Source organism: Gossypium hirsutum, chromosome D12 (genome assembly GCF_007990345.1).
Source record: "Gossypium hirsutum isolate 1008001.06 chromosome D12, Gossypium_hirsutum_v2.1, whole genome shotgun sequence".
NCBI classification, from domain to species: domain Eukaryota; kingdom Viridiplantae; phylum Streptophyta; class Magnoliopsida; order Malvales; family Malvaceae; genus Gossypium; species Gossypium hirsutum.
The window spans coordinates 51,713,369-51,727,608 of record NC_053448.1 but is presented as its reverse complement, the minus strand read 5'-3'; the positions used below and the strand labels follow the sequence as shown (position 1 = coordinate 51,727,608).

The following is a 14,240-nucleotide window of genomic DNA, read 5'->3' as shown; positions in this document are numbered from 1 at the left end:
CACACATGCATATATACAGCTGTTGTATTGTATTCAAATGAAAGACTGGACTACTTGGATCATCAATTTATAAAATGAATGCCTCAACTTGTATGTATTGAGCAAAGAAAGATGAGAACTAGGAACTGAGGGTATCCCTTTATAAATTCGTCAAATTACATCCACATTGGGGGAATTTATCAACTATTTTCTGCAAGTCCAAGGATAATCCAAAAATATGCTAATGCCAATTTGTAGGTTTCAAATTGATGATATGAGGTTTAATATTTGTATTTGTAAATCTCTTCTCCCTTCTAATTACATTTTCTTATGAAAAAAAACCACCTTGATGCTCATTCGTTGATGTTGCTTAAAAAAAAGAGTTGTTGCAGGGGAGACCAAAGTCTATTTTCTAATTACATTCGTATATATGCTAATGCTCATTGTCTACATCCTTGTCTCGTTGAAGCAGTCCCTTAATATTGGGGTTTGATTGAAAATTAGTATATGTGATCTCATATACTTTACCAGGAAATATAGGTTTAATTGAAAATTACAAAGCTTTATCATGGAGCTTATATTCCACGTACTGAGTTTTCACTCCTAGCTTGTTGCTTGAGGAATTTTAGTTCAGGTATTAGTCACAGATATTATGAAATGTTACACATCACATATATGATATTGTTTGTGGTTGAAACTTTAATAGCAATAGAAATTACTGATAAGATAGGATATTGTAATTGCACCAGCCGAGCTGCTGCTTTTATGTTATTATGGAGGCACTAGGCCATGTTGCTTGACCATGTCCTAATCATTTTGGCAACCTGAACAATCTAATGGATCTTCGATAGCTACTTCAACTGGTATTATACTTTGGGTGGAATTGCAATAAAAATTTTATTGTTGTTGTAGTAGTTTGTATTGATGATCTTTTTCCAGTTTCATGTTGTCCCTGAACTCTTCTCAAGTCATAGTAGCGGTAGGAAGGATCAATCACCTAACCTTGTCACCAAAAAGGTGGCAAACATGAGATTCTGATGGATAGAACGACCCAAAATGTTAAAATGAACTGAATGCAGCAACAGAGAATCCAAGGCAAGAAGGATGTGTTAGTTGCAACTGATGTTGCATCTAAAGGTTTGGATTTTCCTGATATTCAACACGTGATCAATTATGATATGCCTGCAGAAATTGAAAACTATGTCCACAGAATAGGACGAATAGGAAGATATGGTAAAACGGGAATTGCAACCATATTTATAAACAAGAATCAAAGTGAGACAACCCTGCTTGATTTGAAACACCTATTGCAAGAAGCCAAACAGAGGATCCCGCCCGTCTTAGCTGAGCTCAGTGATCTAATGGAAGATGTGGATGCAATCACCAATGCAAGTGGCGTAAAGGGATGTGCTTATTGTGGTGGATTGGGCCATCGTATCCAAGATTGCCCCAAGTTAGAGCATCAGAAAAGCATGGCTATTGCAAATTCCAGAATGGATTATTTTGGGTCTGGTGGTTACAGAGGAGAAACTTGATTTATGTTTGTAAGTGCTTTGAATTCGTTTTGGTTTATATCAAACATAAAGAATGTAGGAATGAAGCCCATTTGCATTTTGAGTTGTGGGGCCGTAATGCAAATTGTGTTTCTTTCTTTGACGTGAATTAATCTACGTTCAATTATGGCGAAAATAGAATCATGTCATGTGCCTTCTTGTTTGTTTAGTAATTTTTTTACATCTCATCATTGAGATTTTTGTTTTGGGATACTTTGCCTCCAGTTTGTTTTTATTTTTTAAGGATTATCTTTATGTTCTAGCATAGTGATCTATGAATTGAAATTTAAATGAAGCCTATAGTCAGGCAAAAAGGATATAATTTCCATTGGCCGGTAGTGTAAGGGATAAAGAGAAGGTGAAATAGGGGAAAAATCTTAAATTCAACTCATTGTCACTCTTGACATAGGGTTCTCAAGATTGTAAATTACTTGAGCATTGAAACTTGGAAAGTCCTTTAAAATGAACTGAATGGGTCAGAAGATTTCTTTCTGACCATTAAAAATCAATGTTCAAACTTTTTGATGTTGTAAAACCATATAACATATGGATTATGATGTAGAATTTCATTTTGATCTAACCTTTTGTTAATATAAGTTAATTATGTTTATGCAGATTATCAAGTTATATTATGATTTTAGAAAATTCATATAAGAAAATTTGTTAGTAAGAATTTTATGAAATTATATATTATTATTAAATTATATTTAATAATAATTATTTTAAATTATACAAATTCGTATAAGAAAATTTATTAGTAAGAATTTTATGAAATTATATATTATTATTAAATTATATTTAATAATAATTATTTTAAATTATACAAATTCATATATGAATATTTATTACTAAAAAATTTTATTAAATTATATATTTTTATTAAATTATATTTAATAAAACTAATTAAATTATATTTTATAGTATTATATATTATGATTTTAGTAAATTCATATAAGAATATTTATTATTAAGAATTTTATTAAATTATATATTTTTATTAAATTATATTTAATAAAAACTAATTAAATTTTATTTTATAGTATTATATATTATGATTTTAGTAAATTCATAAAAGAATATTTATTATTAAGAATTTTATTAAATTATATATTTTTATTAAATTATATTTAATAATACTTATTTTGAATTATATTTTATAGTATTATATATTATGATTTTAGTAAATTCATATAAGAATATTTATTATTAAGAATTTTATTAAATTATATATTTTTATTAAATTATATTTAATAATAATTATGTTAAAATATGATTAAATTATTTATTATTTATATTAATAATCTTATTAAAATTTACTAACAATAACAATAATCATCTACCTAACAAAAATTCTGCAAAGGGTATTTTAGTCATTTCAGTTTTTTTCCTTATGCTATTACACCTCTATTACATTCAACCAAACACAAGAATACCATTACGCCTATATTCCATTCCATTCAACGAAATAAAAGAATTACCTATTACGCCTCTATTCCATTACGCATCTATTCTATTACACCTCTATTCCATTACACCTCTATTCCATTACAGCGAACCAAACGTGTCCTTAATCTTGTCAAGGAAATTTAAACCAATAACAAATTTGTAATCATCTAAGTGAATTACCTCAAAGTTATCATTGTTTTTCCAATCCCTAATTTGTACCTTAACTTCTTGTGCTACTCCCACGGTTGAGACGTATTTGGAATTTGCAGTATTGATCTTTGTAGACGATTTGCTAACCGAGAGACCAGGTTTACCTATGACCTTCTCTCATATGAAAAATTTTGATGCCCCGTATCAACAAGAGCACTCTTTTTATGGCATGCGATGTCGATGTCCACAAACATCAACTCATTTTGCTTGTGATCCCTCTTCACTTTGACAAAATCGAGTATCATTGACTCAAGCTTTAAATCCTCACTCTCTAGCTCTACTTCATCTTCTCTATGGACCGCAGACAGCTTAGGTCGCTCTGGACAGTCCCGCATCCTATGCGTACCATAACATAATAAGCACTTCACTGGTTTCTTTTCATTCTCTTTGACCCTCTTTTTTGGAAAAAAATTTGGTTCAAAAACAGTTTTCTTGCACAGCAAAAAAATAAAATTTTGAATATCGAGTCAGTTTGTGATATTTATAATAATAAACTTTTCTTGAAATTGCATCTATGTTTTGGGCTAGATGGATCCTTGTCGTTTCCAGCTTTCAATTGAACGACCTTCTTTTCTATTCTCGTACTACGAACTATTTCGAGTGTGGGCTCGAACAAATTCGAATCAAACACAAAACCATAAATTATTTACTTTACTTTCATTGGGAAAGTAAAACTTTCTCTCAAATATAAACCGATAGAATTACAATTCTCAAAAAATAAAATTTATTCTAGAAAATAAATTTTGACTGCTTTTTGGCAAAATAACAATATTGAAGACTTGAGAGACTTGTGTTTCTCTCTTTTCCGAGGTGTGATTTGAAGCCTACTAGTACTATCTATTTATAGTGAGAGTTGGGAGAATCTTGATTTGTAAAACCCCTATACCCAGTTCGACCCAAAGAACCTGGTATAGGAATATTACATTTAGTGCCAAAGTGATTTTGGCTAATCACTAATATATTTGAACATTAAATTTTTTTTTCACTAAATTAACTTATATTTTAGTCCCTACTACTTGGAACACACTTGATCTTCCTAGGTACATGTCATTCTATTCAAAATTTTGAAACATACCCTCTTGGCACTTGGAGATGTGATGAGATGGATGCTCACAACCTCAACTACAACTCTTCAAAATCACTGTACCTACGCGTTGAAAATAAACGCGTTAAGCTGGTGAAGACTTTGTAAGTACAGATGATATTCAAATTCTATTAAATTTCTTAATTCCCAATATCTCATTTCTTTGTTTATTTATCATATTCATTTGTAACTTTTTACTTATTTCACAATTTAGTCATTAAGTCCTCAAATCAACCTATAAAAATTACTACTCTTTTTATACATGTATCATATTTCACCATTTAGTGTAAATTTTCATAATTTCCTCACTATTTCTTTCACAATTTATTTTTACATATTTAACTTACTTGACATTGTCTTTCTTGTACTTCCTCAAATACATTCAAATTACTTACATCTTCACTTTACTAATTCAATATTTGAAACATGAATCGAAGATAAACCTTTACCTTGTAATGAAAATTGTTTACCTTTTTAGCAGAGGCCCAGTACACTAAATAGAATACTTATGATATACGGAACTGATACAGAGGTGCATTATTATGCACTATTAAATAGAGAGCACTAAAGTGCTATACAAAGAGCACAAATGTGCTAAACGGATAACACTAATGTGCTAATAATCTGAGAGCGCGCTAGGGCCCCTTAATGACATGCCACTAATATCCTAGTAGTTCTAATCTCATCTACTTGGGCAAATTATGTCATGCACACATATCACTTTTACACTTTTCACATAATGCTTTTACATACTTTACAATTTAATCCTTGTACCAATAATCCGTATACTTATATCTTCACTATCTTTAATACATCTAATATATTTCTAAATTCGATATTCATCTATAATTCATTAATAATCCTTATCATGCATTTCACATATCACTTTTATATATTTTGTAATTTATTCATTAGCACAATATTTCATGTAGCAATATATTTTACTTTTAATAACACATATAACATAATTCAATACTTATTAATATTCCAAAATTCATTATCAAATTTTCTCATTCTAAGTGTTATGCACTTCACTTTTCTATTTCTAATATAAATTTTTCCAAATTTATGATTTAACCCTTAATTTCCACAACTTAAGAATTAATTGCAGTTTGGATTACAAAATTCATATATTAAATAAATTTTCTTTCATATCTCACTTAATTCATATAATTAATTCCACTATCTCATTTTCCATATCAAATTTCTATGTATATCACTTGTATTATTTCCACCATATATATTTCTCAAGTCTTTCAATTTAGTCCTTATTTCCATAAAATTTCACATTTTCCCATAATTTCACTTATCTAATACTTTGTATATTTTTCGCTAGCACATAACCCAACTATTACGCGTTTACTATAAATTCCTACTTCACATAATAAATTATTTCATACTATTTTTTATTTTTTATTACTTAATTACCACTTACTTTACAAATATCACATTTTAATCCTTAAATAACAAGGAAGTTCATGGGTACTTACCTCTTTTCTATCAAAATCTCTTGTTTTGCTTTTCTCCTACCACTTGATTCACTTACTCAACTTCTCTCCTCATCAACATGTCAAAAACACAATATTTTTCTCATGAGAAATCTTTACTTTAACACCATTTTTATGCTTTTCTATCACTACTAAACTTAAAAATAACATAAAACCTTAACATCCATACATTATTCTCTTAAAACCAAACTTTAACTTGACTTTCTTTCTCCTCCAACTTCTATTCTCTTGAATCTAACTTGATATTCTAGCTCCCCAAAGTCTCCTTATTATTTTTCTCTCTTGATGGCTATGGAAATTCTTTTGATTTCTAAGTGAAAATGGTGATTTTTTTTGTAAAAGGACCAAATTGTAAAGAAAAGAAATTTTTTATTTCTTTTCTTCTTCTCACGTTAGTAGCATGGAAAAATGAAGAGAATTCTTCATCTTTCTTTCCTTATATACTAAGTAAAATTTAATAAAATATAAATAAATATCAAATCAAAATATTAATAAACTAATATTTATTTATTTATTTAATTTAAAATATCACCAATATCATCATTACTCTTCAAAATATATTTCTTGCTAGATGATCATTTTGTCCTTTATGATCTTTCAAAATTCTTCCATTGAATCATCACTAATTTTAGTAAAATTGGTATTTAACCCCTCATACTTTTTCACTTATTCAATTTGGTCCCAATTCATCCATTTTCCTTAGTTTCTAGATCCTTCCACCCTTAAAATATTTTCACTATTGGTTCTTTAACTTTTCATATTTACACTTCAACCCCTCAAAATTTGAGTATTTACTCTTGGGCCACAAAACTTTTCTCACTTTTGTGATTAATGGGTGTCGAGTCCACCAATATAAACCTACGCCTAGTTTGCAATTTGAGCAGTATAAGGAGTAGGGTCGATCCCTCAGAGACTGGGTTTACTTCAAATTGTTTCTCTCTTGACCAGATTTATGTCGGGGCAGTTGTCGTGCCCAAGATATTAGGGGGGAGAATAAAATCGAAAACCTGGAACCTGAAATAAATAAATAAAACGCGTAAAAAGTAAAAGTTGAAAATGAAATAATAAAATGCAGTTAAATAAGTTTGAAGAAAAATTAATTAGAATAAGCTCAGCCTTAGGCACAGATTTTTCCTCGTCTTTGAACCGATCCTCGAAATTTGATGAACTCCTCCTATCCAATAAGCTAGTTATAGCTACCAAGGACGCCTCAGACACCAACTCTTCCTTGTGTAAATTAGTTATGGAACGTCCAATAACTAACCCTTACCGATTGAACAACCACGAAACGTTCGTGATTTAGAACTCAGGCAGCTTTGCGTTCTAGAAGAGCCTAGCTCGAACCAATGTCCTCAACCGCGTGGGACATTTAAATCCGGTTACTACTTCCCTTGACGGAACCAAACAACTATCTCTACTTGGCACGCCAATGTGTTCACAGAAAACCAATTAGAAACGTTCCTTTCGGAATTCCAACTGTACGTCTAACCACACTAAATCAAATGACGTCTTTTTGACTTAATGTTGGTCTGACTTTGTGAGTTGACAAAATCATACTCTTAATCTGGAGAAATAATAAGTACTGGAATTTAGGAGTTAAATCGCTCGGGTTCGTAACTCACGGGTTTTGACGAGGCTAATTCCGGCCTAAAGCTGAAAATGGGTTTAGTTGGCTAAGATTTGAGGCATGTTGGTATTGGAATAATTAAATAAGGTAAAATAGATGAAAGGAATGGGAAGCGTGATTTAATTTGGGGGGGCTGAAATTTTGGTGGTGAAATAAAGTAATAAAGTGAATTAGCTACTGAAGATGGAAAGAAAGTTTGAAAAGGAAATTGAAAATGGTTTAAGTGGTAACAAGCTGGAAAATTAGGAATTGAAAGTAAAGGAAACTAAAGACAACAAATAAATTTGTGAGAAAAGAGAGAATGTATTGAAAGATGAATGCTTGATATTTCAATTGATGATTAAAATGAACAAATGTAGCCTCTATTTATACTAGTGGCCTTGCTAAATTAAGAGCCAACTAGTATAGAAAATCAAGGAAAATATTCCATAATATAAAAAAATATCCCAAAATAATCTCCCACTAAGTCAACAATTTCAGCTAATTATTCTTGGAAAAATTCTGCTTTGGCCCTCCTTCTTTGATTCTTTCTTCAATCTAGCCCAATTATTTCCTTTTTCTTCTATTTAGCCCCAAATTGCATTCCTGCACAAAATTCAATAAATATGGCAAAATTAGTGGTGCATTCTCATAAATTAACCAAATTAATTACATAAAATATGTAACTTTAGCATTTAATCAGTGATTTAGTCCTTTCTTGAATTAATATATCATAATATACTTCCTAAATATATTTTGTTGACATAACTCAAAATTTCCCTTTTTGTCACTTTATTTCCTTATTTTACTATATCAAGGACAATATCTCACTTTCTTACTGTAGCAACTTTCGGGGTGTTACATGATTGAATCGATAGAAGCCAAATAATATTAATTTAATAGAAAAAACCTAGCTCCCTATTATTTAGGGAGAGGGGGTGGCAATCTTAGGTAAAAATAATAGGGTTTTTTAGTACACTGAAGTGATTACAAATGAAGGGAGAGGGCTCTAATTATAGTTGAGCTCTCTCGAGTCCAACAATACATATTGAATTACATCAATGGTTGAGATTAGTGATAATCTACAAGATGAGAGTACTAAAGGATTTTAGCTTTATACATCTTTATTCTTTAGGATTTACAATAATTACTCTGGTAACTCTAGTTTTGCTAAAGTGTTTCACTGAGCCACCAAGGTTTCAAGTAGATGGGGTTCTCCATGTGTTCCAAGAATCGATTTAGTTCAAATGGATCAAATGAGCCCTATTTAATCAGTTGACCTCCATGGGATGTTCTGTGTGCATTCATCATGGGCTTTGATCCGCTGCCTGTGACACAAGCACCTTCTTATGTACCTAATGATTTTCCCTTTTTCTTTTCAATTTGAGATTAGTAGGCTCCTCTGTCATGATTGGTCCATTTGACCTACCTAAATGTGGGATTAACGGGCTCCTTTGTCATAATTGGTCTACTCAACCCACCCACTTGTTGGGGCGCTTATATAACAAGGATTTTTCCTTTTACTTCTGACTCATTGGCACACTTATATACTCAAGGATATTCCCTTTTCTTTCCAAAGTGGGATTAAGAGGCTCCTCCATCATCGTCATGATTGGTCCACTCGACCTACCCTACTTATTAGGATGTTTTTTCATGACTATCACAATTGATCCACCCTGACTTACCCTACCTCTTAGGGTGCTCGACATACAATTAGGTAATCAAAAGTCGCGAGGATATTACCCTTTTCCCAAAATACATGTTTGACAGGATGCGTAGCACACTTGCTTATATACCCTAAATATGTTCTTTTTTCTTTTATCACGTGGGCGTAACATATCTACCTACTTTTATAAAGCATTTTGCAGGACGCATCTACAAGATTCATCTTATCAAGCACTCAAAGAGGCATTGTAACTTATAAAAGTTAACTAAAAATTTTAATTATTATAGGATAATATTGTTTTGGACGAATAATAATTATAATATAGGATAGTATTATTCTTTCATTTAAAACTCTTTAATAAATAAGCTTTAGGGATTAGTGTATTTTTCATCCTTAACGTTTAACCTTTTGATCACTTTGGCCATTATTTTTGTTATCACTTTTGTCCTTAATGGAAAAATTGATTAAATTATTAAAATTTTTCATGGTATTTCCTTGCTAATATGAATAAATAATTTAAATAATTAATTTTTTTTTTGAATTTTTGTGAATTATCAGGCGATGGGCTACATTAATGTTGTTAAATTTTTTACAATTTAGTCAAGTTGAGGATGAAAGTGGTTAAAAAATAAAGGCAAAAAAGTAAAAAACTGATAAACAATAAAAGCTGAATTTTTAATTATGGCTTGGTAAAAAAAATGTCGAAAATTAATTCTCCAACAATCCTATTAGGAGAATAAAGAAAGGGTAATAAATAAGAAAATTCTAAATATCTGCTTCACAATTGGTATAATGGAGCTAGTAGCAATGGATCAATGATCCACACAAAGGAAAAAAACCATAAGGAAGAAAATAAAGAATTATTAATTGTTAACAAGACTGGTAGTTTCCAGTAAGTAGTAAGTTTTGAAGGGTTAATCCATGGATCGAGTAATTACTTTTTTGGAGGAAAAAAAATGAAGGAAAACCCTCGCGGTGGCACTGACAGACAAAATGAAAGAGGAACAAGGTACTCAAGGGTTGAGACAAGTGGTGCGCGGCAGCAGCTGAGCCCGAGAGCAAAACGTAGACCCCAAAGCTCACGTCCTATCTTCCAATTCCAATTCAGTCCAATGCTTGCTGTTCTTTGCTTCATCGTCTCTGGTTTCGTTTTAGTACCCCAATTTTGTTAATCGATCAAGGATGGGCTCATCCACCGCATTTCCATCGTCTCGGTTCATCGCATCTGAACGCCCCTCCTTTCTTCCACGCCGTAGCAGCTGCTTCTCCTCCTTCACATCTCCAACTTCATTTGTCTCTTATCGCAGATCCTCCAACTCCCGAATTCTGCATATCTCTGCTTCTCTTCTGCACTCAAACGTTGACGTTTCCTGGTTCCCTCCCGACCCCAATTCTCTACCTAACAACTATGGGGGTTGGGCCGTTGTTCAAGCTCCTCTGACTCCGAAAACAAATAAAAAAGGTTTCTTTTTCTTTTTCATTTACTGAAGAATTATTATTTTTATATAAAATTTGGGTCCAATCAGAAATGCGTTTTTGCTGTTCTGCAGGATTGTCTTCTATTTTTGTTGGGAGTCTTATTGGGTCTTCACTTGCCATTGCAATTTCCATTTCATACTTGTTATTCTACAAAAAAGGTGGGTTCTTTCTTTATTTGAATAATTTATCTGCTTTTATCGAGACTTGCATTCACATGCAATTCTCGACTTAACAACGCCTTTTGGTTTTCTCCAATGAACACAATGCGTATGTTTGAACTCATGTTTCGTGCATTTTTGTTGATATTTACAGGGTTTAAGTTTCAGTTCAGGGGTCCATTGAATACTTTTCACGAGGTCTTTAGCTGGAGAGAAACAAGAGATGATCAAACCGAAGCTAGACACTATCTTGAATCTGATGAACAGGCTGCTGAGGCAACACCCGACCATGCATCTCTTGCAGTTACCGAAACTGTTCCTTCAGGTGCAGCAGTCACTTATAGATCCTTCTTAATTTTCTGTTTAGTTTATGTTTCAGCATTTTAGATTGCCATTTGTTGAGCCTAACAAAAGCTAAACTAAACTTTATTATGTTGGTGAGGCCGATGTTTCAAACTATATTATAATGTTTAATCCATTTGATTTAACCCAATTCTTTAGAAAATTTGATTTCTGTTTCTTGGAATTTTCAGCACCTTCACATAAGCAGAATCTTTCAGCACCTACATATAAGCATGAACGCATTGTGGTACCTGTTGCTGTGGATTCTACTCAACAGGAAGCTTTGTCGATTCTAAAGAAGCTGAAGGTTTTTTATTTTTGAAGCTTCTTTTATGTAAAATCATCTAACTGTTTTTTCAAATGAACTGCTTATGATTGTATTGAGTAACCAAGGCTTGCAGATCATTGAAGATGATTTAAGAGCTGATGAATTATGCACGAGAAGGGAATATGCTAGATGGCTTGTTCGTACAAGTTCGTTATTAGAAAGGTAGTAATTGCCATGTATTCACTCTTTTGGGAATAGGTTGAAATTGAAAATAGGAAGTTCTAAGCATTTTCTTTTGCATGATCTGATCTGACATGGAAGCTTACTTTCTTGTAGGAACCCTAGGCACAGGATTGTTCCATGCGTTGCACTTTCTGGGTCAGAAACTTCAGCATTTGACGATATTGGTGCTAATGACCCAGATTTTGAGTCCATTCAAGGTAAAGTCCGCTTTGACATTTTCATGTAAATTCAGGCTTGAGTATGTTTTTTCTTTTGTTAATTTTCTAAAGATGACAAGAGTTTTTCTCCTTGGAACTTTGATTAGCTTTGGCAGAGGCAGGCATCATTCCCAGCAAGCTTTCTGGTAGGAACACTGCTTCTGATGGTTCAAAAGGAGAAATCAACTTCTTTCCTGACCGGTAAAGCTGCAAAGTCATTAACGAATTTCATCAATTCTTGAAAAGTACTCTTTGACTCAGTGAAACATACGTGGTTTTCTAGATTCATTTCTCGAGAGGATCTTATAAATTGGAAAGCCTTGGTAGAGTATGACTTTGAGCCAGGAGTAATAGAGCAGGTAGAATAATTCTCCCTAAATCTGCTCGAATTTCTTGTATTCACTTTGGAACTATTAGACTGATGCTTCACTAGTCTTTTCGTAGCTCTTAAAACCTAACTTAAGTACAGTCCAGATATCAAGGACAAAGGCAGATTTTATGGATTTGAAGGAGATCAGTCCAGATTCATCACCTGGACTTTTTATAGACATGTTGGCTGGGGAAAAGAGCATACTCAGAAAAGTTTTTGGTACAATTCTTATCTTGGTTTGTTATTTGCATACATATGCAGTATTGCCTTCCTCTTTTCTTCTTCATGCTTCATTTCCCTTCCTTTCAGATAAGCATTTAACATGTAAATGGTAGCAATGTTCGTGACTGGTGCCACTTCTAGATAGAAACACTCAAAACTGACATCTATGTCATATATTAGAAGATAAATTTTAGGAATTCAAGAGTGGTTTTGGCCAAGAAAGTGCAAAGAGCTAGTGCTAAGCTAACATAAAGATAAGAATGAATAGAATGTGCAGAGTTATTCTTGTGATGCTGTCATTAATGTAAATAAGATAATGAATAGAATGTTCTAAGTGGATACTTTTTTTTTATTGATTAAAAGAAAGAAACACTTGTGCTTTCCAAAGGGAGAAGTTGTCGCTGCCACTAAGTTTGATTGGTAGCTGAGTAACTGGATTAAACTGAACTATAGAAGTTGTTGCATCAGAATTGTTAACAGACAGACGTGTCCATGACTTCTGGGTGGGTAACAGGAGTTTAAAGCTCGGTGAAGTGACAAGAGGCTCTTATACCATGAAAAGGTTTAAGAATGCAGGAAATGGAACATACTTTGTTAATGACCAATGATGCTCAATTTATAGAGCTGATACATAACAAACAACTAGATCATGGGAACTACCAGATAACAAATTGAATTCAAAATAATAAATTGACATAAAAGAGATAAGGATGCAGCTGTAACAAATTGAAATAAATCAAACTAACAACTTAATCCTAGAACGGAGGAGATATGATTATGATTCTATTTCTAAATTTTGTAGGACAAATCAAGCGATTTCAATCAGATAAACCTTCAACAAAAGCACAAGTAGCAGTGGCTTTGACAAGTGGCAGGATGGCAGAAGCAATCTCCAATGAGTTGTTGAAGCTAGAAATGGAGAGTTGTTCAAAGAGAGCTCAAATGAAAGAAATCAAGTCCGAATTGCTTGAAAAGGGAGAAATACAGAGGTTTTGGAATGAAAAGCTGGATGAAGAAAGAACTCGAGGCTTTGAGGTGGAGAAGCTTTACTTTTCTGCAGTCCAGGATGTGGAAGAGGAGAAGATTGTTCAGGAGAAATGTAGTGCTGAGTTTTTGAAGGAAAAGGCAGCAATGGACTGCCAGAGGCAACTGGTTTTGAGTCTGAAAGAAGAGGTTGCTGAGATGTCAGAAAGGCTTGCATCTGAGAGGACTATGTATGTTACTGAGCGTAGTAAGTTGCAAGATACGCTTAGTGGTTTACAGTCCAAACAAGAAGAAATAATTGATGCAAAATCTATACTGGAAGCTGAGATCGAAGCTATCAAGATTCTCAGGTAACTGCTTATAGTTACTGCTTGTAGAAATTAGTGTGATACATGGTTGTAATTAAGAAAATCATCAAATGAGATTGCAGATCTTGGGTAGAGGATGAAGCGAGAAAAAGCCAAGCCCGAGCTAAGGTCCTTGAGGAGGTGGGACGAAGATGGAAATGGGATGACAAAGCTTGATTGTCAGTCAGCTGAAAATGTTTAACATAGGAAAACCAAATAAGAAATTCCCATGGACATGAAGCGCAGAATGAGAAAATCTGTATTATTTTTGTTGAGCATTGGTCGGAGTGTTGATATTTGTTTTGTATCATCTTCTCATTCATGTTCTTACCTTTTCATATTGGTTCACTGTTGATGAAACTAAATGGGATGAAAGAATTGGGGAACCAGCTCTTTGATGTGTGCAATCAAATCATATTCACACCTAAAAGCCAATCCAACTATGCTACTAGGCCGCGGAGGTTATATGTCAAGTTTGGTTTAGTTAATGTATTATTGTGTGATGTTTGAGTAAAAAAATTAAAAAATATTTAAATGGAGAATATGGATTAAATTCATGCCTTATATGTTATTAATTA

At 32.6% G+C, this 14,240-nt stretch overlaps 2 protein-coding genes across 3 annotated transcripts; both read left to right on the top strand.

The window, feature by feature from the left end:
* Positions 1 to 1,052: 1,052 nt before the first annotated feature.
* LOC107943808 (DEAD-box ATP-dependent RNA helicase 35-like) lies at positions 1,053 to 1,514 on the top strand. Its single transcript, XM_016877629.2, has one exon. The coding sequence runs from the start codon at positions 1,053 to 1,055 to the stop codon at positions 1,512 to 1,514; it is 462 nt and encodes a 153-aa protein (XP_016733118.2).
* Positions 1,515 to 9,837: 8,323 nt separating this feature from the next.
* On the top strand, positions 9,838 to 14,048 carry LOC107946457 (uncharacterized). Of its 2 annotated transcripts, none has more exons than XM_016880792.2 (11): positions 9,838 to 10,514; positions 10,603 to 10,689; positions 10,844 to 11,014; positions 11,223 to 11,338; positions 11,433 to 11,521; positions 11,636 to 11,739; positions 11,847 to 11,940; positions 12,023 to 12,098; positions 12,214 to 12,328; positions 13,134 to 13,665; positions 13,746 to 14,048. In XM_016880792.2, exons 1-11 carry the CDS (start codon positions 10,235 to 10,237, stop codon positions 13,837 to 13,839), a joined length of 1,758 nt encoding a protein of 585 aa, XP_016736281.1. In that variant the 5' UTR covers positions 9,838 to 10,234; the 3' UTR covers positions 13,840 to 14,048. The 2 variants fall into 2 exon arrangements, with proteins under 2 accessions (XP_016736281.1, XP_016736280.1); XM_016880791.2 differs by having other exon boundaries at positions 12,184 to 12,328.
* The last annotated feature ends 192 nt before the right edge of the window (positions 14,049 to 14,240 follow it).